Below are 26,811 nucleotides of genomic sequence, written 5' to 3' on the forward strand. Positions count from 1 at the left end.
TTGACAGGCGGCACCCCTCCAGTATATCTCCACCCTGGTCCCTCCATTCAGCTCCTACCAGATTGGAAAAAAAATTTACAGAAGAAGATAGGGAGAATAGAAGAGAAGAAAGAAAGAAAAGAAAAGATAATTTTTTTTATTGTTATTTTTAAATGAATAGATTATGATAAGAAAAAATATTTTGTTAGTATTATATAGTTTGTTTAGTGTTATTTTTATGTTTTGTTTTAAAATTTATTTTGTTTATTGTGATATGTTAGTAAGTTTTGTTTAGATTAATTATGTGTTTATTGTCAATGTTATGTTTTAAAATTTTAAATATATTTGAAAGTTTTTATATTAGTGAAACTATTATAAAGTAATTGTTAATTAGTGATAACAACTGAAAATATTTTTGTTGTACATATTGTTAGAAATGGCAACATATTTGGTATTACCTGATGAGATAATAACTTTAGCACAAAGGGAGAAAGTTGATAAGATAATGAGAGAAGTGCAAGATTACAGAATGAAACCAGAAGAAGACATTGTTCAACACATTATTACCATAAATCGAAAGATGCAAAAAGTGTTGTGGAAGGGTCATGAAATGATTAGAAACAATAAAGTGCAATACTTAACCCTTAGAGGGACATTAATAGAACGGGAGCATCAAATCATTTTAGACAAACTTTGGAAGACATCGGTACCACGAACCTATTGGAATCTAGTTATAAACTTCGTAAAGTTTATAATCTCTTATGGAGCAAGGAAAATAGCAAGACAAAGTATAGGTTCACGAAAGTTAACTAGGAAGCAAAATGTGTTTGACAAACCATGGATGGATAAATTAGTTGTTAGGAAATTACCAAGAGAACTTGTATATTCAATACCCGTTATAAAGATTGAAGAGCCAAAAGATCCCGAGGAATTTCCAAATTGGATTGTAGAAGATGAATATGAAGAGAATCAAGAATTTTTAAATTGGATTGTAAAGAATTTCCCAGATGAAGATACGGGATCAGAGATGGAAGAAAATGTAGAACTGAATTTAAGTAGTTAAATGTAAAGATAAATGTTGTTCATGTACAAAATGAGAACTGAAAAAGTATGGGCTTATGAATGAAAAAAATTGCATATTGATTAATTAATTTTGTATTTAAGTAATTTATTTGTTGTTCGAAATTGTTTTGAGAAATTTTGTTTATTTTTTAACAGATTGAGTATTGAAGATGGATAATCAGTTTTTCTTATGCATTTATTTCGATGAAATCATCTTGACAACAACCGTTAGATGCATATTTGAATGTTGGCAACAAATAGCAACGAAATTTAATAGAAATGTCTCATTGGATGATATGAAAGGAAGGATTAATGCAAAAATTGTTAAATGTTGTGGGAGAAAGATCTCGAAACTTTTCTACAAGTTTCCAGTTTCGATATATCCCATCAAATTCACTAAAATGGAACTTGTAGACGACGAAAACATGGAGACAATGATAGCTCTTTACTATAGGAATGGGAGTGACAAAAATGCACCGATTCACTTATTTTCTGAGTTAGCCGGTATAGAGCAAAATGAAGATCTCACTGCATATGGTGAAGAACATGGAGCTCAAGAACCGTGCGTGGTGGCTCTAATATCGTATGTTGATAGTGAATCGACTATACATGGGATCAGTATCGATCTTAATGTTACACCCGATATTGATGTGGTTGGTGATAATGGATATGATAGTAGTGATCCTTGTGATCTAGAGGTTGATAGTAATAGTGATCCCGATGTGGACGATGTCCCCGATGATATTGACGATGAAGACGTGAATGACGATAGAACGCATCTTCGGTGGGGAACCAGATGCGGCGTATTGTGATACACAATAATCCTGGGCTACACATGTCGCTCATAGACCCCGACACGGTGCATGTAGCTGAGTTCCCGGAGTACCCTGAAATACTTTCTACTCACCGGCTGGCCGTAAATTCCGAGCATGAGGAGTTGTTGGTAGCCCAGAGATTCGAAACTAAAGAATAGTGCGTATTTGCTATTAAGCGGTATAGCATGAATATATCAGTAAATTACAAAGTTGCGGTGTCTAAACCGACATTATATATTGGAGAGTGTTGGAAGTCGGTGGAAGGCTGCAATTGGCGGCTACAAGCTTCATTTATTCAAAAATCGCAGATGTAGGAGATATACAAATTTGTTGGGGCTCACACATGCACATCAACACATATGACAGAAGACCATGGAAAACTTGATTCCAAAACTATCTGTACGTTTATCATGCCAATGATGAAGGACATGCCGACCATTAAAGTTTCGGTACTGATTGCCGAAATGCAGGCACGTTTTCAATATCGAGTATCATATTGAAAGGCGTGGATAGCTAAACAGATGGCAATGGAGCAATTGTATGGGGATTTCAATGCATCATATAACAAGCTACAGGGATGGATAGCCGCAATGCAGGAGTACGTACCGAGGACTGTCATTGAGTTACAGACACGACCTTATTATGGCTCGGATGACCAATTACAGTCAGGAAAAAGAACTTTCCATCGGATGTTCTGGACGTTTGATCCATGTGTGCGCACATTTCCCCACTGCAAGCCGTTTGTGCAAGTAGATGGGACCTGGCTATATAGAAAATATACACAGATCTTACTTCTTGCGATTGTTTAAGACGGCAATAGGAATGTGCTCCCAATAGTATTTTCCATCGTAGAAAAGGATAACATGGAATCATGAGAATTCTTTCTTACAAACTTGCGGAGCTATGTTATTAGCAATGATAATATTTGCATCATCTCCGATAGAGGGAACGGATTAATTGCCGCCATTAGGTGTTCCAGTGTACCATAGAGATCTGTTTACTGTATCCGACACATCACGGCTAACTTCCATCGAGATTATAAAAATGCAGACTGGAAGAGACAAGTTGTGAAAATAGGTAAATGATTACCTTATCTTTTCAACATATGTTTTAATGCTTTAGGGCAATACTGTAACTTATCTTTCCTTAATACATATACAGTGCACGAGCTAGAGCCACATATTTTCTGCCAAAGAATGACTCGACTTGAGAGTGGCATGGAGGGTCAAACGAACACATCTTTCCGACAGTGGTTGGGTACTATAGAGCCGTGACAATGGGCTCAAAGTTTTGACGAGGGCTTTCGTTATGGTCAAATGACCACAAACTTAGTGGACAGGGTCAACACTGTGTTGTTGAAAACACGACATCTTCTGATTTCATCTGTCCTTTCGGCTACATTCTATAGGTTGGCTATCTTGATGCCAAGAATGGCTCAGCAACAAGTCAACTAGATGGAGGCAGGGCACGTGTTTGTCGAAGATGTCAGGGACGCAATGGTTGTAAATCGTCGGATGGCGAGGTCGATGAATGTAGAAATATATTCACGACGCCATGAAACATTTTGTGTTACAGGGACCATCGATCGTCTACCCGGTATACCACCTAGGTCCTATAGAGTTGATCTCTGGAACAGACAGTGTGATTGCAAGAGGTTCCAAACACTTCATTATCCATGTATACATGTCGTGGCAGCGTGTGCTAAGGTGAACCTTAATGTTGAACGATGTGTACACACTCGAGCGCACGTTACGTGTCTGGGAAAATGAGTTCCCCGTCCTGCCTGACCTGTCTACGTAGGAGGTGCCTTTGACGACTTTCGAGCTTGTCCTGACAAAGGGCTACGCAGGAATCTTGGAGGTCATCCGCAATCATCCAGAATCCGTAATGAGATGAACATTAGGGAGAAATCCGACAGTAAGCGTTGTGGACTATACAGGTTAGTTGGTCATAATCGAAGTAAATGCCCGCAGCGAAACTATCATGTTGGACAATCGTCACGATCGGGTAGGAATTGAGCCTATGTTGTAATGTATTTAATTTATATTAAAAAATTATATTGCAAAGTTTGTTCCAATTAGATTAATGTTGTAATGTATTTCATTTATATTACAAGACTAAATTTGTTAAGTTTTAGTGTTTTAATGTTCAAAATGTCCAAATTAATCTAATTTATGTTATGGTCAAATTTTGTTACAATTTTCAAAGTTCGAATTAATCTAATTAAATATATACAAAAAATACAAACTTTTTAATATCAAAACCCAAGAAACCCCTAAAATTGATGGTTCGATGGTGTGGTCCTAGGGGTATACCTATGCGGAGGTCGACATTCACGTTGTGGGTGATCGCGACAACCAACATCCTCTTTAGTCGCAGGTGAGGGTGTTTGATACATGGAAGAAAAATCATATGGCTCGAACGGCATCGATGAACTTGAGCCAGGAGGAGTGCCATGCTGCAGTGGACACAACCCAGGACAAGTAGAGTACTGCGGTGGATATGGGTCGAGGGTAGTGCTGTACTGCAGTTGATACAGGCTGAGAGAAGTGTTGTGCTGCGGTGGATACGACCCAAAGATATCAAACCCGTAATGGTATTCACCCCCTAACGAGACCAGGAAATAGTCTATAACACCCCTCACCAGTACCCAATGCCGGGACAGGGTTCGAGGCGTTACCGGGCTTACATATTCACAAACACACTAAATCAGGTCACTTAATTTCACCCAAAATTAAAACTTTAAAAACACATGCATATCGTCCGTTATACAGGCCTTCGAGACCTAAAACATACATCGGGGCGGTTTGAGACAAAACCGAGTATATTCGATAAAATTTAGGCAACTTGTTAAATTTTCTTGCTTTAGTGAGTCACACGCACGTGTGACTTGGGACACACCCCTGTGTCTAGCCCATGCTCAACAGTGACTTAATAGGTGCAGGGGACGCACGACCATACCATACACCCCTTGGGGCAATCTGTGTCACACACGGCCTAGATACACACCCATGTGTCTACCTGTGTGGACCTTGTTAGGTTGTTTTCTAAGCCTTTGGTCACCCTCTATCAACCAATCACACTTATAGGTTACCTTAATACATAATAAGGCCAGACATATATCCTCGATAAACCTCATTGCATGTAAACCTCATATCATCGGTTTTATACATGCTAGGTTATTTATTTTGTATTAAGGATTTTTCATGCCTCATTAACACCTTTAAAATTGGCTCATTATTGTAACTCATTGCCAATTATGGGCAAGCCACTCTATGTAAACATAAACATGCGTTGATTTGTAGGTCATAGCCTACTTCAAAATAAGCCAATTTCCATGGCCAAATACAAGAAGATGTGTAAACTTTTACAAGCTTTCATATGGGCAATTCATATAACACATATCACAAAATGAACCAAAGCCCTATACATGTCATTGAACAAAATAAGAGTATCTATATACCAAAGCTGGACTAATTGATAGTGTGTTGATTTTCCAACCGTCTTCCAATCTTTACGAGTCCTCGAGCTTTGTAAGATAGGGAAAAGAGAGGGTAAGCATTTACATGCTTAGTAAGCCCGAATAACTGGAAAGTAAACTTACCAAGTAATAGCATACAACCATATTTAGCAAATATACCAATAAGAATGAAATGGTTTCCCTATCACATGCACTCAATCAACAAGTTAGTCACAATAATAATACACCATGTAATTTGTCTTAGATGAGCTCATCATCCAATATTTTCATTTTTATATCTCATATTAATCCCGTTGAGTTTCTTAGAAATCTTGATGGATTATCCATTTACCGTCAAGTCATAAGAGCGACCATCTCATGTACGCACTCCCGCGAACCTCACATCTTACAGCGAGATTACCAATCCACGCTAAATCCCTCGTATTTAAACTCATAAGGTAAGCCGGGATTACCAGTCCAGGCTAAATCCCTTATAGCGACAAACACCCTTAATGAGCTCAGATCTTAAATACCAGTCCAGGCTAAATTCAGACCCTAATCGGATTACCTGTCCGGGCTAAATCCAAAATGCACACATATTCTTTAAGAGGCTCGATCACTTAAGGAACACCCGTCCGGGCTAGATCCTTTTTTTTATTTAACATCAACGGATTACCTGTCCAGGCTAAATCCTTTCTGCAACACATGCAGGATCTCAAGTCATGCAAGCCATGGTTTATCCATCAGATTCCTTTTTTAACCTCAACGGGGACATTTATCGACATGTCATTATTAAGGATGTATTTCATAGACTTTCAGGCCATCATCAAATGCAATTACCATACATTCATAAATCATGCAATTAAGCATACTATGAGTTTACTTTAAGTTATCCGAACTTATCTGGTATTCGTCTCGGAATCGTGTTTCGGTTATTCTGAAACTTTTCATTTTCCTCGATCGACCTCCAGAATTTGTTCCTCAGGTCTCTAACAATAAAATTAAATTATTAACACCTCACATTATACATTTTCAAGTCTAAATTTCACCCCCGGTCCAAATGACCGTTTTGCCCCTAACCTTTCACATTGTTACATTTTAGTCCCTAGGCTCGCATAATGAAATGTATGCTATTTCTACCTTACCCAAGCCTAGCCGAACACTTTTCCCTCTTATGGAAGCCCATAATTTTCTATTATTTCACACTTCTACCTCATACTTTACACCGTTTGCAAAAAGTTCCTTTCAGGGGTTTTTCATGAAAATCACCTAGGAAATGATGTTGAACACACATCCAACTTTCATATTCCTCTATAAAACATCAAAATAAAAGTAACTCATGCATGGGTAAATTTCTAAACATGAACCCTAGCATGAAATATGGGTAGAAATAGAGAGAGTAAGCTACCGGGATTTCACAAATACGAAAAACATTAAAAACAGGGCTTGAGAGAACTTACTATTGAGCTTGAAAAGCTTGAAAACCCTAGCTATGGAGAACCCCAAATTTTCGACAGCAACATGAAAGAAATGAGCTGATTTTTGGCTTTATTTTCCCATTTTATTTCATTAAAATGTCAAATGACCAAAATGCCCTTAAGTCCTTTCTTTAAAATTTCATCCATACAAGCCCATTTTTGTCCATAAACTTAGAAATTGGGTAAATTACTCTCTAAGGAATTCTAATTAATAATCTAACTTCTAGAATCCAAGTTTTGCAATTTATTCAATTTAGTCTCTAATTTCCAATTGGACACTTTATTCAAAGAATTTCTTCATGAAACTTTAACACATGCATATTCTCATATTCTAGACCTCATAATAATTATAAAATAAATATTTTAATATCAGATTTGTGGTCCTGAAACCACTATTCTGACTAGGCTCTATTTCGGGATGTTACATTTCTACCCCCTTAGGGACTTTTGTCCTCGAAAGTCTTACCAGTAAACAGGTTAGGAGAATGGCTTCTCATGGTTTCTTCCGGCTACCATGTAGCCTCTTCCACACCACATCGATGCCATAAGACCTTTACTAAAGCCACGTCTTTATTTCTCAACTGTTTAATCTTACGAGCCAAAATCTTGAAAGGTTCCTCGCCATAAGTCATGTCCGGTCGAATTTCAATCTCAGTCGGTGAAATCACATGAGAGGGGTCTGATCGATATCATCTTAACATAGATACATGGAACACATCGTGAATCTTTTCCAATTTGGGTGGCAATTCCAAATGATAAGCTAATGGTCCAACTCTTTCGATGATCTTATACTGTCCAATAAATCATAGACTCAGTTTGCCTTTCCAACCAAACCTCAATACCTTTTTCCATGGAGATACTTTCAAGAATACTCTATCTCTAACTTGGAACTTGATTTCTTTTCTTTTCAGATCAACATATGACTTTGTCCAATCCGATGCCGCTTTTAAACAATCTCATATCACTTTCACTTTTTCTTCAGTTTCCTTGATCAGATCAACTCCGTGAATCTGACTTTCCTTGAGTTTTGTCCAGTACAACGGAGTTCGACACTTTCTGCCATACAAGGCCTCATAAGGTACCATTTTCAAACTTGTTTGAAAACTATTGTTGTAGGCAAATTCTACCAATAGCAAGTATTTTTCCCAGCTACCCTGAAATTCGAGGATGCAACATCGCAACATATCTTCAAGAATCTAAATCATCCGCTCAAACTGACCATCGGTCTAAGGGTGAAAAGCCGTACTAAAACTCAATTTTGTACCCAAAGCTTCTTGTGACTTCTTCCAGAACATCGAAGTGAACCTCGGATCTCTGTCTGAAATAATTGATAGTGGTACCCCGTGTAATCTTACAATTTCAGATATATACAAGTAGACCAATCTATCAAGAGAGTAGTCTGTTCTTACCGGAATGAAATGAGTCGACTTCGTCAACTTGTCCACCACAACCCATATAGCATCTTTCTTCTTCGGGGTTAATGGCAATCCTGTCACAAAATCCATAGTAACTTTGTCTCACTTCCATTCGGGGACCATCACAGGCTGTAACAACCCTGAAGGTACTTGATAATCAGCTTTGACTTGCTGACATATCAGGCATTTTAATACAAATTCGGAGATGTCTCTTTTCATGCCATTCCACCAGTACATTTTTTTCAAATCATTGTACATCTTGGTACTTCACGGATAAATAGACAAACGGCTATCATGTGCTTCTTGCAAAATTTTTCGAATAAGCTCATCATCTTTGGGTATACAAACCCTATCTCTGAACATCAAACATCTATTAGGACCGATCCAAAAATTTGATTTAATGGCCGACTCATATTGAATTCTTTTAGCTTGTAGGTCGCTGTCATTAGTTTGAGCATCATAAATTTCTTGCAAAAATGTCAGCCTAGCTTCTAGCTCTACAAAAATTGAACCATCATTAAGCAACGCCAATCGAGCATCCATGGTTCTCAGTGCAAACAAGGATTTTCTTTTTAACGCATCGGCAACCACATTCGCTTTTCCCGGGTGATAGTCAATTATCAACTCATAATCTTTAATTAATTCTAACCATCTTTGCTGTCTCAGATTCAATTCTTTTTGAGTCATCAAAAACTTTAAACTCTTATGGTCAGTAAATATACGACAAGTCTCACCATATAAATAATGCCTCCAAATTTTCAAGGCAAAAACAATGGCTGCAAGCTCTAGATCATGCGTCGGATAGTTCTTCTTGTGTGGCTTCAACTGCCGTGAAGCATAAGATATCACCTTGCCATCTTGCATAAGTACACAACCCAATCTATTTAAGGATGCATCACTGTAGACCACAAGCTCTTTTCCCAGCTCAAGTAATACTAAAACAGGAGCTTCAGTCAGCTATGTCTTTAACCTCTCGAAACTCTACTTTTTGTCCATTCAAACTTAACGTCTTTTTGTAGCAACCTCATCATTGGAGTTGCTATCGTGGAGAATCCTTTTACAAATCTTCGATAGTAACCGGCTAAACCCAAAAAGCTTTTAACCTCGGTTACATTTTTAGGTGGCTTCTATTCAATAATGGTAGAGATCTTACTTGGATCAACTCGGATGCCTTCATCCGAAACAATATGACCCAAAAAACCACCTTCTTGGAGCCAAAACTCACTTTTGTTAAACTTAGCATACATTTGTTTTTCCCGTAACACAGTTCTCAAATGCTTCGCATGCTCTATCTCATCTTTGGAATAAATTAAAATGTCATCAATGAACGCAACGACGAACTTATCAAATATGGCTGAAAGATTCTATTCATTAGGTCCATGAATACACCCGGTGCATTCGTTAACCCAAACGGCATGACAAAGAATTCATAGTGGCCATACCTCGTTCTAAAAGCTGTCTTAAGCACGTCTGGTTACTTAACTCACAACTGATAGTAGCCGAACCTCAAGTCTATCTTAGAGAACACAGTGACTCCTCTCAACTGGTCGAACAAGTCATCGATCCTTGGCAAAGGATACTTATTCTTAATAGTTACCTTGTTCAACTACCAATAATCTATACATAGCCTCAATGAACCATCTTTCTTGTTTACAAACAATACGGGAGCACCCCAAGGTGAAAAGCTCAGCCTTGCAAAACCTTCATCCATCAGTTCTTGCAATTATACTTTTAACTTTTTAGCTCGGTTGGCACCATCCTGTACAGAGCAATAGAAATAGGAGCTATTCCTGGCACCAATTCAATACCCAACTCTATCTCTCTTTCAAGAGGTAATCTGGGTAATTCTTCTAGGAACACGTCTGGATATTCACATACTATTGACACAGACTCAATCTTCAACTCCGTTTCTTTAGTGTTCAATACAAAAGCAAGGTAGGCTTCATACCCTTTTCTCATTTATCTCTGAGCAACCATCACTGTGATTACAATCGCAGCGTACCCAATTCTCTTTAATCAACCCTTAAAATCTCACCATCTGGATATTTCAATTCAATATACTTACTACCACAATTGACAACTACATCATACAGGGTTAACCAATCCATACCAAGTATTACATCAAACTCATCAAATGGTAACAACATAATGTTAGCCGGAAAGCATTGACCATGAATCGTCAAAGGACAATTCTTACAGACTTTATCAATCGTGATTGATTTGCCTAATGGGTTTGACACTCTGATAATAAATTCCGTAAGTTCAATGGGTATGTTCATATTAGACACCAATCTCAAGAAAATGTATGAATGCATCGACCCCGGATCAATTAAGGAAATAACATATGTATTAAAAAGAGAAAAAAATACCCATAATAACGTCAAGAGCAGAGGCTTCCTCTCGAGCGCGTATTGCATACGTTCTTGTCGGGGCTCGAGCCTCTAATTTTGCAGCATCTTTAACCGTAGCTCGACTACCACTAGCACTCTAGGATATCTAGGAGGTTCACCTCGTACAATAGGAGCACTCGATTTCGAGGCTACTTTCACTTCTTTTTCATTCCGCTCTAGGCAGTCCTTGAGGAAGTGGTCAAGAGAACCGTATCTGAAACATGCACCGCTCTTCATTTGGCACTCTCCAGAGTGAAATTTGTTGCAGCTCTTACATTTCATTTTTTGGTCACCTACACTCCCCACACTAGTCACCATCGGGGAAGAAGACTTCTGATTGTGCTGTTTGGAGCCTCTCACTCTACCCGAATACTCTACCGATGAAGTACAGTGTTCATATTGACTCCTTGATTTCTTTGTGGACAACGAGAACATCTTATCGTTGGACCTCTTGCCCGAAACTCGAGCTTCTCTCTTTGCTTACTTTCTTTCATTGTTAAGCTCCTCAGCTTTCTTAGGCTGATCAGCTGATCCAGCGAACTCCCATATTTTAATAATCCCAATCAACAACTTGATTTCCTCATTCAGACCTTCCTCGAAGTGTTTACACATTTCTGACTCGGTTTGAACCCATTCAGTTGCATATTGACTTAGCCTGACAAACTCCCTTTCGTATTCTGCTACAGTCTTATTTCCTTGTTTGAGTTCCAGGAACTCTTTTCATTTCGATTCTAAGAACCTTTGACTGATATATTTCTTCTTAGAATCTGCTTGGAAAAATTCCCAAGTGATGTTTTCCTTTGGAATCACGGAAGATACAGTCTTCCACCAGTGGTATGCAGTATCCTTCAGGAGAGACATGGCACACTTTAAGCACTCCTCAGGTGTGCACGATAATTCATCTAATACCCGAATAGTATTCTCGAGCCAAAACTCAGCTTTTTCAGCATCATCGTTGATCTTTCCTCTAAATTCCTCAGCCCTATACTTTCTAAGCTTATCTACAAGGGCCTTACCAATTCTTACAGGTGCTATACCTCATGGCAAATCCTCATCAAGTTGGTTAGGGGGCAGGGGAGGTCATGGTATGTTGGGGCGATTCCTCAAATAATCCCCAAACCATTCATTCATCATATCAAAAAAGGCGGCTCTGGCCTCTTCCCAGCCTTCAGACATAAGCCTTCTTTTACTACTACTAAATACAGCTTACTGTATGGAAGCTAGAGCATGGCTCTCGGCTCCCTCGGACTCATCTTAAGCTTGATTAGAAGACATTTACTATATTCAAAAACAAATTAAACAGTTAGGAGATGTCACACCATCAATGTTCGAATAATGGCATGTATAGCGACACTCAATACTTTCTACGGTAGTCCTAGACTCGACTAAACCGTAGCTCTGATACCACTAAATGTAACACCCCTCACCCGTACCCAACGCTGGGACAGGGTTCGAGGCGTTACCGGGCTTACACATTCACAAACACACAAAATAGGGTCACTTAATTTCACCCAAAATTAAAACTTTCAAACACATGCATATTGTCCTTTATACAGGCCTTCGAGACCTAAAACATACATCGGGATGGTTCGGGACAAAACTGAGAACATTCGATAAACTTTGGGTAACTTGTTAAAAATTTTCTTGCTTTAGTGAGTCACATGTCCGTGAAGGTGGGGCCGTGTGGTCACACATGCCCATGTGGCTTGGGACACGCCCATGCCCTCGACCCGTGTAACTCTTTGTTTATGATGTCAACATACATTTAGAGGCACACGGCCAAGACACACACCCGTGTGTCTAGCCCATGCTCGACACTGACTTAAAATTTTAGGTTCAGGGGATGCACGGCCATACCACACGCCCCTGGAGGCAATCCGTGTGTCACACACGGCCTAGACACACGTCCGTATGTCTACTCGTGTGGACCTTGTTAGGCTATTTTCTAAGCCTTTGGTCACCTTCTATCAACCAATCACACTTATAGGTTACCTTAATACATAATAAGGCCAGATTATATACTTATATATATCCTTGATAAACCTCATTGTATGTAAACCTCATATCATCGGTCTTATACATGCTAGGTTATTTCCTTTGTATTAAGGATTTTTCATGCCTCATTAACACCTTTAAGATTGGCTCATTATTGTAACTCATTGCCAATTATGGGCAAGCCACTCCATGTAAACATAAACATGCATCAATTTGTAGGTCATAGCCTATTTCAAAATAAGTCAAATTCCATGGCCAAATACAAGAAGATGTGTAAACTTTTACAAGCTTTCATGTGGGCAATTCAAATGACACATATCACAAAATGAACTAAAGCCCTATACATGCCATTGAACAAAATAAGAGTATCTATATACCAAAGCTGACTAATTGATAGTGTGATGATTCTCCAATCGTCTTCCAATCTTTACGAGTCCTCGAGCTTTGTAAGATAGGGAAAAGAGAGGGGTAAGCATTTACATGCGTAATAAGCCCGAATAACTGGAAAGTAAACTTACCAAGTAATAGCATACAACCATATTTAGCAAATATACCAACAAGAATGAAATGGTTTCCATATCACATGCACTCAATCAACAAGTTAGTCACAATAATAATACACCATGTAATTTGTCTTAGATGAGGTTATCATCCAATATTTTCGTTTTTATATCTCATGTTAATCCTGTTGAGTTTCTTAGAAATCTTGATGGATTATCCATTTATCGTCAAGTCATAAGAGCGACCATGTCATGTACGCACTCCCGCGAACCTTACATCTTATGGCGGGATTACCAATCCATACTAAATCCCTCGTATTTAAACTCATAAGGTGATGCCGGGATTACCAGTCTAGGCTAAATTCAGACCCTAATCGGATTACCCGTCTAGGCTAAATCCAAAATGCACACATATTCTTCAAGAGGCTCAATCACTCAAGGAACACCGGTCCGGGCTAGATCCTTTTTATCTTTAAGATCAACGGATTACCCGTCCGGGCTAAATCCTTTCTGCAACACATGCAGGATCTCAAGTCATGTAAGCCATGGTTTATCCATCTGATTCCTTTTTCAACCTCAACCGGGACATTTATCGACATGTCATTATTAAGGATGTATTTCATAGATTTTCATATCATCTTCAAATGCAATTACCATACATTCATAAATTATGCAATTAAGCATACTATGAGTTTTCTTTAAGTTATCCGAACTTACCTGGTATTCGTCTCGAAATCATGTTTCTGTTATTCCGAAACTTTTTGTTTTCCTCGATCGACCTTCGAAATTTATTCCTCGGGGTCTATAACAATAAAATTAAATTATTAACACCTCACATTATACCTTTTCAAGTCTAAATTTCACCCCCGGTCCAAATGACCGTTTTGCCCCTAACCTTTCACATTGTTACATTTTAGTCCCTAGGCTCATCTAATGAAATGCATGCTAATTTTGGTAGCGCCTGGTAGAGTCGCCTGGTAGCAGCGCGTGTTTTGTGATTTTCTCCAAGATTTGGGCGATTCCTTTTCTTGTTTTTTCATTTGTGGGTCTGCCTTATTCTTTTGAATATTATGGCGGTTTTAGGGGGGTTCTGAGTGTGTTTTCGTTGTTTGTGTGTTTTACTTTTGTGTTTTTTATTCTTTTTGCTTTGTTCGGTGGTCGCATGATGCTTTTACTTTTATGCGACTATTTTCTGGCGGTGTTCCTGGTCAGATTTGACGTTCTTGCATAGCTTTCGCTTTGCTTCTTACGGTGATCTTTATCCGTTTTTCTTTTATTGGCTTTCTAATTTTTTTTATTTAGTTTTGTATCCTGTTTTTGATTTTCATTTTCGGTGCTTGAGCGTTGTCTTTGTGCACTATGGGTCCCACGGTGGCCGGGTTTTTGCCTTTCTCTTGACTTTTCTTCGTTTCTTTTTTATTTGTGCATGATAGTGGGTTTTTCTCTATCCCATCAGATATAGTGCATGTTTCATGCATGCAGGGGTTTTTTTTACTTGTTTTGCCTTCTGTTTAGTTATCACCATTAGGCCGTTTGCTTTCTTGGTGCCCAAGGTGCTTTCTTTGTGGCTTTTTCTGGGTCTTTTGCCTTTGGCCGTGGATGCTCTTTGCTTGGTGAGGATCATTTGTTATCGCATGTTTCTGCTTGGTGGTGACTCTCCTGTTGGTGCACGTTATCACTTGTTTTTTGTTTTCTTACCTGTTCTCTCTTTATTGATTGTTTGGGGTGGTATTGCTGGTGGTGCGTTCTGTTCGGAGGTTGATTTGGTCCTTTGGCTAAGTCGTGCCCTCGTTTCAGGAGGCCTGCACTGGGTTTTAGTCTTTTCTTGTTGTGTTTCTTGACGCAGTCGGTGAGGTGTGTTTTTTATTGTTAGTTCTCCGTTGTTTTGCCTGGCAATAGGTACTATATTCTTCTTTATTTTACTGTAATTTCCCTATTATTGGTTGCTCTCAATTTTTTGGTGGTTTAGCTATCTCCTTGCGATTTTCGGGTTCTTTGGTTTTTTATTTTTTTGTTTTTTTGTCCCTGTTTTCTTTTCAGGTCTAGTTAGGGTACCTGTTGAGGGCCAGTTTGTGGGCTGTGATGTGTCTGGAGGTTCTTTCTTGGCTTACCCTTCGTTCCGTCTACTCGCTGGCTCGTAAAGGTTTGGTCCTGATTAGTGACAAGGTGCATACTAGATGAAAAAACCAATACGGATGAAGATAAGGAGTTTCATCAAACAAATTCTAGAGATGAAAGTGGGTATTCTAGTCTGAAAGGGATTGAGAAGGGAGGTGAAGAAGGCTCAATATTGACATCTCCGGTGGAAAAAAGAGTCAATAAGCTAATACGGGATAGTTTGAGACGTTTCAATCATAAAAGAAAGAGAATGAGGATGCTAAATGGCAACAGTGTTGAAGAAAGCCTGTCTAAAACTGTCAAAAGGAGACTAATGGAATGTGCTTCACCTGTTAAGGAGGTGGCTAGTGACAAGCCCCGCCTGGAACAATGAAGATCATTTGCTGGAACTGTCGTGGGGTTGGGAACCCTGCGACAGTTCGTGATTTGAAGCAACTTCTCGTTGCTATTGATCCTGATATAATTTTCCTGTGTGAGACCAAAATTAATGCTAATAGATTTGATTCTGTTCGTAGGAAATGTAGAATGGAGGGTTGTTTGGCTGTGAATGCTGATGGCAAGAGTGGGGGGCTGGTTATGATATGGAAAGAGAGCAAGAAGGTTGAGATTCAAACCTACTCTAGTAACCATATTGATTCGTTGATCCATGTGGAGAATGATAGCCCCATTCGGTTCACGGGATTTTATGGTAATGCTGACCCTAATAAAAGACAGTACTCTTAGAATATGCTTAGAATGGTTGGTTATTCTGTTAATGAAAAGTGGATCATCGGGGGTGATTTCAATGCTATACTTGATGAGGCAGAAAAAGAAGGGGGCAGGAGAAAGTCCACTGTTCTTATGGAGGATTTCCGCACGATCGTTGATGAGCTGGCAATGGTGGATTTGAAAACTAACAATGGTTGGTTTACCTGGGTCAACAACAGGGAAGGTCCTGCTAGGGTGAAAGAGAGGCTTGATCATTTCCTTATATCCGCCAATGCCGTGAATAGCTTCTCTTTTTTGGAAACTAGGGTGATCCAGCAATCCAGCTCTGACCATGATGCGATCAGTTTAGACACGGAAGGAAGGAGGCCGAGAGATGGTATTAAGGACCCTAGACTTTGTTTTAAGTATGATGTTTGCTGGGCCAAAAATGAAGAGGCTAAAACGATTATCAAGGAAGCTTGGCAGTGCGGTTCTCAGGATACTATGGAGAAGATTACGATTATGGGCAATGAGCTTGGTAGGTGGTAGTATAAGAAGCTAAAGCAACTGCGCAATCAAATTGGTTCCTTGCAGGCGAAGATTAATAGAAGTATTGATGGTCAGGGGAGCAATCACGAGGGGAATAAGCTCAAGGCAATGCGTTTAAAGCTTGGCAAGTTACTGGATATTGAAGAGAAATATTGGGCTCAAAGGTCGAGGGTTAATTGGTTAAAGGAGGGGGATAGGAACACTCATTTTTTCCATGTTAGAGCCACAAACAGGAGGAAAAAAACAATATCACTAGGCTTAAAGATATTAATGGCCTCTGGAGGGAAAACAATGTTGATATATGCAAAGCCATCAGAGAGTATTTTCAACTCTTGTTTAAGTCAAACTTAAATTCTAATAGTGTGTTTAAACTGGACTATATTGAGAGATGCATTTTAGGGGAGGTTAACGACAAGCTGTTGAAGGAGTTTACTGAGGACGAGATGATGACAGCCTTTAATCAAATGGATCCTAGGAAAGCCTCGGGAATTGATGGTTTGTCGGAGAATTTTTTTAGTGATAATTAGGATGTGGTTGGTAAGGATATTATTCAACTATGCTTTGATATTTTGAGGGGGGATAAAAATGTGGACTGTTTAAATGATACTATTATTTCTTAATTCCCAAGATTAAAGAGCCAGTGGACATGACGAATTTTAGACTATTAGTCTTTGCAGGGTGTTATACAAAATTGTTGCAAAAGTGCTTACTAATCGATTGAAGGAAATGTTTCCATTCTGCATTAGTCAAAATCAAAGCGCGTTTGTTCCAGGAAGGATGATCCATGATAACATTTTAATTTCCTATGAGTTTGTCCATTATCTTCAGAGTGCTAAGAACGGTCTGAACAAAGGGTTCGTTATGAAGCTCGATATGAGCAAGGCTTACGACCGTGTAGAGTGGGCTTTCATTGAGGAGGTGATAAAAAAATGGGCTATGCCAATGGTTGGGTGACGAAAATTATGGAGTGCGTTCGATCGGTTCATTACGTGGTCAAGTGCAACTCTACTCTCTCTGAAGTCATAGAACCGGAAAGAGGCCTTAGACAGGGGGATCCTCTCTCTCCTCATCTCTTTTTATTTTGTATGGAAGCTTTTTCAAAATTGTTAATTAGAGTTCAGAATAATAATTTGATTAAAGGTATTCGGGCTGGTAGGAACGGTCCTCGTATTAATCACCTTTTTTTTGCCGATGATGATCTTCTTTTTGTTCGCCATAGAAAATGTGATGTAAAGAAGGTTGTTAATATTTTGGAGTATTTTTGTAAGGTGTCAGGCCAAGAGGTTAATAAAGATAAATCTATGATTATGTTCAGCCCTAAAACTCCGATGGATCGTAGGCACCTGTTTAGCTCCATGCTTGGCATGCGTATGGTTGATAAATTAGATGCTTACCTAGGGTTGCCTTTACCTGTCAGTAGGAAAAAATCGAGTGCATTTACTAACATTGTTAATCGTTGTACATGCAGAGCCAAGAGTTGGTCAAAACACTTGCTTTCTTACGGAGGGAAAGAGGTCTTCATCAAGGCCATAATGCAAGCAATCCCGACTTATGCGTTCTCGGTTTTCTTGGCTCTTAAGGGCATTATTGAGGAAATCCAATCACAAATGAGCCGTATGTGGTGGAACAATAATAACAAAGCTCGGGGCTGGGCTATGGCTTGGGATAAAATGTGCTATCCTAAGGGTATGAGAGGTATGGGCTTTAGGGACTTACAGCTTTTCAATTTGGCTCTCACAAGTGCATGTGTTTGGAGGCTCATGACTCATACGGATACTCGTGCTTCAAAGTTTTAAGTGCCAAGTATTTCCTGAGGGCTTAACGTGTTTAGTTATAAGCAGGTGATAAACCCTCCTTCACTTGGACTAGCATTGCTAAGGCAGTGGATGCCCTCAAGGATGGTTTTCTATGGCAAGTGGGTGATGGCAACAGGATTGACATTAGGAAGGACCATTGGGGGGTTGATGGAATTCGAGGAGATTCAGTGTGTCGGTCTTATTTCAATCATGACGAGAGGCTGGTCAAAGATTTGTGGGTCCCGAATAACAAGCGGTGGAATAGGGAAAGGGTTATTAAGATTTATGGTGAGAATTTGGGGGAGTGTATATGCAAATTTCCCATTTCTCATAATGGCATTAAAGATACGAGGGTGTGGATGCAAAACCCGCATGGTATTTACTCGGCTAAGTCAGCTTATTCTTGGCTTCTTCTTAAGAAAATTGGCTTCGGTCCTCATAGAATTTTTTGGCGCACTTTATGGAAGCTTCAGATGCTCCCCAAGATTAAGATTTTTAGTTGGCGGATCGGACACAATATCCTCCCCACGTTCAAAAATATTGCTCGGATCTGACAGGGGGTCCAAAATATCTGTCCTAGATGCAAAGTCAGAGAAGAGACGCTTATTCATGCCATAAAAGACTGTCAAAAGGCTCGTGAAATTTTAGTGACCGGCGGTTTAAACAACAGATTGCTTGAAGGGGTGTATAACACTTGTATCGACTGGTTGGAGGACGTTTTTCGTGTGCTGGATAAAAAGGTTGCTGTTGATTTCTTAACGTTGCTTTGGAATAGCTGGAATGATAGAAACAACATGGTTTTCAATGGTACGATGGATGCAGCGGTCACGATATGGGAGAGGGCGCAAACATTAAGTCAAGATTTTTGGATTTTTAACTTATCCGAGCCTGCACTTATCCCTCCAATCCCAATAAAAATGGCCTGGAAAACCCCTCCGGCTGGCTACATTAAAGTGAACGTGGATGCGGCTGTTTCGAATGGGTGCAGTGGGTTTGGTGCTGTAGCGAGAGATGACGATGGTTTTGTCTTGGGGGGATGTAACAAGTTCAGGAATGAAGAACTGGAGGCTAGCTGGGTTGAGCTGGAGGCGCTAACTGTTGGTATTAAGTTGGTAAAAAAATTGAAAGCGAATCAGATCATATTGGAATCCTACAGCGCAACTTTGGTCAACAAGGTCAACAAGTGGGCGCAGGACATTACCATTCTGGGCCAGCGTGTAAGGCAAGAGTGCGAAGGCTTTTGTTATTTTAATACGATCCAAATTAAGTGGATCCACCGTCATTGTAATTCTGTAGCAAATTTGTTGTGTACTTTAGCTAGTACGAATAAGTGTGATTTGTACTTTGATATGGATTATCCGATGGAGATCCATAATTTTATTATTCATGATGCTATAAAATGAGGTTGACCCTTGGGACGTTTTCTTTCAAAAAAAAAAGAAATGCATGCTATTTATACCTTACCCAAGCCTATCCGAACACTTTTTCATCTTATGGCAGCCCACAATTTTCCATTATTTCACATTTCTATGTCATACTTTACACCTTTTGTAAAAAGGTCCTTTTAGGGGTTTTTCATGAAAATCACCTAGGAAAATATGTTGAACACACATCCAACTTTCGTATTCCTCCATAAATCATCAAAATATAAGTAACTCATGCATGGGTAAATATCTAAACCTGAACCCTAGCATGAAATATGGGTAGAAATAGAGAGAGTAAGCTACCGGGATTTCAAAAATACGAAGAACATTAAAAACAGGGCTTGGGAGCACTTACTATTGAGCTTGAAAAGCTTGAAAACCCTAGCTATGGAGAACCCCAAATTTTTGGCAACAACATGAAATAAATGAGCTGATTTTTGGCTTATTTTTCCCATTTTATTTCATTAAAATGCCAAATGACCAAAATGCCCTTAAGCCCTTTCTTTAAAATTCCATCCATACAAGCCCATTTTTGTCCAAAAACTTAGAAATTGGGTAAATTACTCTCTAAGGAATTCTAATTAATAATCTAAAGCAATTTCATACAAATTGCTTCTAGAATCCAAATTTTGCAATTTATTCAATTTAGTCCCTAATTTCCAATTGGACACTTTACTCAAAGAATTTCTTCATGAAACTTTAACACATGCATATTCTCATATCCTATACCTCATAATAATCATAAAATAAATATTTTAATGTCGGATTTGTAGTCCTAAAACCACTATTCCGACTAGGCTCTATTTCGGGATGTTATATAGTCATTGCCCGGCAAATCCGAATAATAAGAAGTATCAGCCAAATATGAATACGATCGCACGAACTCAGCCCCCAGCTCTGGCTCGAGCTCCACCTCTCACTCGGGCTTGAGATCTAGCTGTGGATCGGGCTCTATATCAACCACTGGCTCGTATGCCTCAGGTCGTTGTACGTGCGGGGGGACTACAGTCTACTGGCCACCAAGTAAATATGGCTTTCCCATACTAGAGTACTATTGTATGTACTCTAACGATGGTTGAAAATCGGAAGACATATCCATCTGAGGTCTTCGACCCATCTGATTATCCCACATCACAACATATCTCCGGTGCATAACCCCCTAATGCATTCCATGTTTCCCTCTCTTGTTGATGCCGTAAACCTTCCCCACCTCCATTGGCAGATCCGGGATATACTGGATGCAACCAAACTGTCGTAGTACTCGATCCCCGTGGTACCACTCGATTATATTGAAACTAATAATTGGTGCGTTAGTGCACCACAATTGAGAATGAATGTAGGCAGACGAAGGTATAATAGCCGCAATTTTTGGTCTCCGATATGGCATCCAAATAAACTGCATGATTAATACCATGGTTAAAATTTAACACAGTTTGAGTAAGATATATAAAGTAATTGCATGTCACGAATATTGGAATAGCTTACCCCTTCGCCAGCATTTTGTTCAATCATCAAACGATATATCGGGACAGTGTACGACCTTCCAATACCCGAATAAATACTCCATCTACGAAAACAAATTTCAAATAAATATAGTATCGTTAGAATAGTATCATTATAAAGAAACTGTCAATTAATAAAAAGTTAAATTTTATCACCTGTTAACTAGTGGATATACGTATGGTTGGTGACTAACCTATGCCAAGAATGGCATCCGATAAAGAGCCCATGACTGCAACAATAAAAGGCATCCACCTATGTCTACGGCATGAGGCTTTGTCGTCCGACAAAGCTCACGATACAACATAGCCAGAACTGCGGAGCCCCAACTATACGAGCGAACATTATGCAAATCAGCTAATAGAGGTAAATACTGGAGATGAACCCTGTTGTTGTTCGCATCGGGCATCAATACACCCCCTATAATATGCATAATGTACGCTCGAGATGCACACATCAACTCTTCTTCAGTGGCATTAACTGATAAATGCTCAAAATTAGCTTTCAGCCATGTAAATTTCAAACCCGAAAAATTGGACTCATCATCACCGGGCGAGGCTCTTAGTAGGCTATAACAAAGTGTAGCCGGCTCAGCTCTCGCACTTACGCCCGTTACGGCACTCCCGTCGATTGCGAGCCCAAGTTGCAATGCAACATCCTCCAGAGTGACAGTGCACTCCCCACACGGCAAATGAAAAGTGTGCGACTCTAGGCGCCAACGCCTGACCAATGCGGATATTAAATCGTACTGCAAATCAAACGTTTGAATCAATGCTGCTGACTCAAATCCAGATAACTCAAAGTAGGGCATCAGTCGTGCATCCGGGGAATATCTTAATGTAACACCCCGAACCCGAGACCATCGCCGGTGTCGGACACGAGGGGTTAACAAGCCAAGTTCACTTGTTTTGCCCATCCATTTGACATTTTCAGTCAGGCTGGAAAACTGCGTCACTGTCGCCTTAAAAATCATATCTCGAGTTTCAAAACTCAGAAACTGGTTTTGTAAATTTTCCCTGAATTTAGACTCATATATACATCCATGGATTTATTTCTAGAATTTTTGGTTGGGCCAATTGGTACAGTTTATTAGTTAAAGTCACCCATGTTACAGGGATCGACTGCTCTGACCTTCGCGCGGTATAACTTGAATATCTCTCTGTACAGGGCTTTAATGCTGGTGTAGTTTGTTTCTAATGAAACTAGACTCAAAATGGAATCTGTACATATAAGGTATGTCTCCTAATTATTTTGGATAATTTATAGTAAATTTTAAAGTTGCGACAGGGAACCCAGAAACAGTTCTGGCCCTGTCTCACAATAGCTTTAATATCTCTTAACATGTAACTCCTATGACCATTTCGTTTCTTCCATATGAAAATAGACTCATCAAGGTTCATTTACATAGCTTATTCACTATTTAATTCTATTCCTACGAATTTTGGTGATTTTTCACATTCACGTCACTGCAGCCGGCAGCATCTGTTTTTAAGGTAGGTCTTACCTATTTGGTAGTCTCCATGAACCAACTAGTCTTGCCATACATAGGTTCATATATGATCATTTTAACCATGCCAATGGCTGATCATATGACCAACATTCCCATTTCCAAGCCATAGCCACATCATGACACCAAATATATACATACAAACCACAATTAGTCTAAGTTCATGCTTCCTTTTTCGAGCCATTTTCGCATGGCCGTACATATATACATCACAACATATTTAACCAACAAGGGTAGTCCTATACATGCCATTTCAAGTTCAACCAAAATTTATACCAAAATGGAGGCTTGATAGTGTGGATGACTTCGACTTCAACGATCCCAAATCCGATTGCTTGAGCGAAATCTAGAAAAGCGAGAGCCAAAGCAACGGGTAAGCATTTTATGCTTAGTAAGTCTCAAGGAATATAATCAACTCTAATTACAGCAATACATTCACATAGCCAAATGCATCATTTCATTAATACACATTCTTACTTCACACTTCATCATTATATAATTTCACAAAGTATCAATCAATTCAATAACTGAAATTCATTAGTCGATTGAGCGAATGTTGCTCAAACATGTCGACTTTCCAATGCACATATAACGTACCTTATCCTTTGGGCTTTTCGAGTGTACTAATTGAATTCATTACAGCAACCAACACTCACCTCCAGCCCAAGATTCTTGAATATAACCGGATATAATCACGTGCACAAATGCCTTGGCCCGGATAGAATAACTCGCACGAATGCCTTCGGTCTAAGCCGGATATAGCCACTAGCACAATTGCCTTCGGTCTTAACCCGGATATAATTTCAGCATAATTGTCTTGGGGCTTAGCCCGGATATTATTCAATTTCTCATGTACACATACATCAATAATCATTGGACATACATATTTCATTTTCGTTACTAAGGCTCAAACGCACATATATTCACAAGCATATTCGCCTTGGGACTTAGCCGGGTATCATTCAATTTCTCATACACACATAAATCAATAATCATACACATCCATACTTCATCTCACATAATTCAAGTAAGGTCACTTCTTGAGGACTTACCTCGGATGTTGTCGAACGGCTTTTTCGGCTATTCGATCACCTTTTCCTTCCCCTTGTCCAATTGTGGCCCTCTTAGCTCTTGAGCTAATTCAAACAAATTCAATTTATTAAAACCTCATTGTGCTTGCTTATGGCCGAATATGACAAGGAGTTTTAAATGGTCATATGGCCACTCTTTAGCTTGAATACACAATGGTCATGCACATTTTATACTACATCAAGCAATTCAATACAATTTATTTGAGCATCAAGGAAAAGCTAAGGCCTTCAATAGGCTACCCAAGGCCGAATATTCATGTACATGTTGAGGTCAATTTTGCACTTAATACCTCACAAAAACAGCATGCATTTTACTAGTTAATGCTTTGCACATTGTATTAAAACTTATAATATAGCATCAAGCACTTATATGTGTGCTAGGCAATTGTGCTTGCAATTTCACAAGCATTCTTGCACATCTTCTTCTTTAAACCAATATATTCATCACTTACTTCATAGCCAAAACATCATGTGCAAACATATATATACAATATGAGCATGGTCAATTTCAAGATGTCCATAGCCATCCAAAATACAAATTTTAACTAACATGCAAGAAGCATGAACCATGTTCATGAATGCATCATGGCGAATATGAAAATCATGCTCCATTCAACTTCAATCATGGTTAAACACAAAAGAAAACTCAAAATCTTACTCAAGAGTAGACAATCCATCATTGCATGCATCATCATCAAGCTTCACACTTAGCATGCAATGGCTTTATCACCATAACAACTTTGGCCAAATACCATTTCCATGGCATAACAAGGATTTGAGCCATGGCTAACATGCACATCAAATTAGTAACCAAACCATGCATGAAACTCCCAACACAACCTCATACATACCTTAATCTTGATGTAAACTTAGCCAAATCTCCTTCTAGGTCTCTTCCAACCCAAGCATGAAGCAAAATCCTCCCCTTTTCCCTTAGTATTTTCGCCAAGAAGATGAGAAAGGATAAACAAATTTTTCTTTTCTTTCCTTAGGACATTCGGCCAAGCCTATGGAGAAGAATGAACACTTTTTTTTTTTTTCATACTCTTATTTTATCATTCCTAACATCATCCATTAGTAAAACATGTTGGGAACATGTATCCCCTTGCCCATAATTTGTCATGGCCGACCATCCACCTTAGGGAATGGGATAATTGACATGCAACTCCATTTATTTCACTTCATGCATTATTAGGCCACTTAAAAATACACCTATCACATTTTCAAGTCCTAGCACATGGGTCCTTTCTTATAAATTTGCACCTAATTAATAAAAATCGAGACACGAAATATTTACGCATACCAATTCCACATACAATAAGCACGGAATATAACACTTAATTATTCTTGTGACTCGGTTTCGTGGTCCCAAACCACTCTCCGACTAGGGTCACATTAGGGGTGTCACAACTCTCCCCACTTAAGAGATTTTCGTCCCCAAAAGCTTACCGTAAATAGGTTCGGATATCGCTCTCTCATAGAGTTCTCGGTCTCCCAAGTAGCTTTTTCTATCCGTGCTTGAGCCATAACACTTTCACTAGCGGAACCCGCTTGTTTCGCAACTCTTTCACTTCTCGTGATAGGATACGAATCGGTTCTTCCTCATAACTCATATTAGCTTGCATTTCAATTTCGATGGACTAATCACGTGCGATGGATCGGATCTATAGCGTCGAAGCATCAAACGTGGAAGACATCGTGAACCTTTTGAGTTCGGGGCAAAATCAAACGATATGCCACTGGACCGACTCGCTCGATATCTCATATGGCCCAATGAACCTCGGCTCAACTTGCCCTTACTACCGAACTCGAGTATCTTTTTCCAAGGCGATACCTTGAGAAACACTTTATCACCCACCTGATACTCGATATCCTTACGCTTCATATCCGCGTACGACTTCTGACGATCGAAGGCTATCTTCAGACTTTCACGGATTACTTTCACTTTCTGTTCAGCATCCCTAATCAAATCCACCCCGAAAATCTTGCTTTCACCAAGCTCAGTCCAAAACAATGGTGTACGGCATTTACGCCCGTACAAAGCCTCGTAGGGTGCCATCTTAATACTTGATTGAAAGCTGTTGTTGTAAGCGAATTCAATCAACGGCAAATACCGTTCCCATGAACCACTAAACTCGAGGACGCAACATCTTAACATATCCTCAAGTATCTGAATTATCCGCTCGGATTGACCATCGGTTTGGGGGTGAAAGGCGGTGCTGAAATGCAACTTGGTACCCAAAGCTTCTTGCAACTTTTTCCAAAATCGCGAGGTAAATCTCGGATCTCTATCCGACACGATGGAAATAGGCACCCCGTGTAATCTCACAATCTGAGAAACGTACAATTCCGCTAATTTGTCCATTGAAAATCCGTACATACTGAGGACAAAGTGGGCCGACTTAGTCAATCGATCTACCACGACCCAAACCGCATCCTTCTTACTTGTCGACAATGGCGGTCCGGATACAAAGTCCATTGTGACTCGATCCCATTTCCACTCGGGTATCGTGATTGGTCAAGTAATCTCAAGGCACCGATGTTCCGCTTTCACTTGTTGACATATTAAACATCTCAAACAAAGTCGGAGATGTCTCGCTTCATACCATGCCACCAAACCGACGTTTCAAATCATTGTACATCTTCGTACTCCCGGGTGGATTGCCATTCGGCTACAATAGGCTTCATTCAGAATTATCGAAATGAGTTCAATTCTTTGGGACACAGACGACTTTTGAACCTCAAACAATCGTCATCGTCGATTTGAAACTCCGAGTCCTTGTTCGGAACACACGCAGCCCGTTTTGCAACCAACTCGTCGTCGACTTTCTGAGCTTCTCGAATTTGGTGTGTCAATAATGGTTTGGCTTTCAATTCAGCCACTAACACACTGTCGGATCGGACAGACAAGTGCACATTCATCGCTCGTAAAGTGAATAACGATTTACGACTCAAGGCATTCGCAACCACATTCGACTCAATCCTTTAACAGCTCAAGCCAACGTCTTTGTCGCAGATTTAAGTCTCTTTGGGTCATCAAATATT

General features: G+C 39.5%; 2 protein-coding genes across 2 annotated transcripts; one reads left to right on the plus strand and one right to left on the minus strand.

Annotated features, from left to right (window-relative positions):
* The first annotated feature begins 17,377 nt into the window (after positions 1–17,377).
* LOC128285398 (uncharacterized) lies at positions 17,378–20,926 on the plus strand. Its single transcript, XM_053022897.1, has 4 exons — positions 17,378–18,143; positions 18,290–18,516; positions 18,802–19,461; positions 20,891–20,926. The coding sequence occupies exons 1-4, from the start codon at positions 17,378–17,380 to the stop codon at positions 20,924–20,926; spliced, it is 1,689 nt and encodes a 562-aa protein (XP_052878857.1).
* Positions 20,927–21,364: 438 nt separating this feature from the next.
* Positions 21,365–21,979, minus strand: LOC108468259 (serine/threonine-protein phosphatase 7 long form homolog). Its single transcript, XM_017769149.1, has one exon. The coding sequence runs from the start codon at positions 21,977–21,979 to the stop codon at positions 21,365–21,367; it is 615 nt and encodes a 204-aa protein (XP_017624638.1).
* Positions 21,980–26,811: the final 4,832 nt, after the last annotated feature.

This window comes from Gossypium arboreum, chromosome 12 (assembly GCF_025698485.1).
Source record: "Gossypium arboreum isolate Shixiya-1 chromosome 12, ASM2569848v2, whole genome shotgun sequence".
NCBI lineage: Eukaryota > Viridiplantae > Streptophyta > Magnoliopsida > Malvales > Malvaceae > Gossypium > Gossypium arboreum.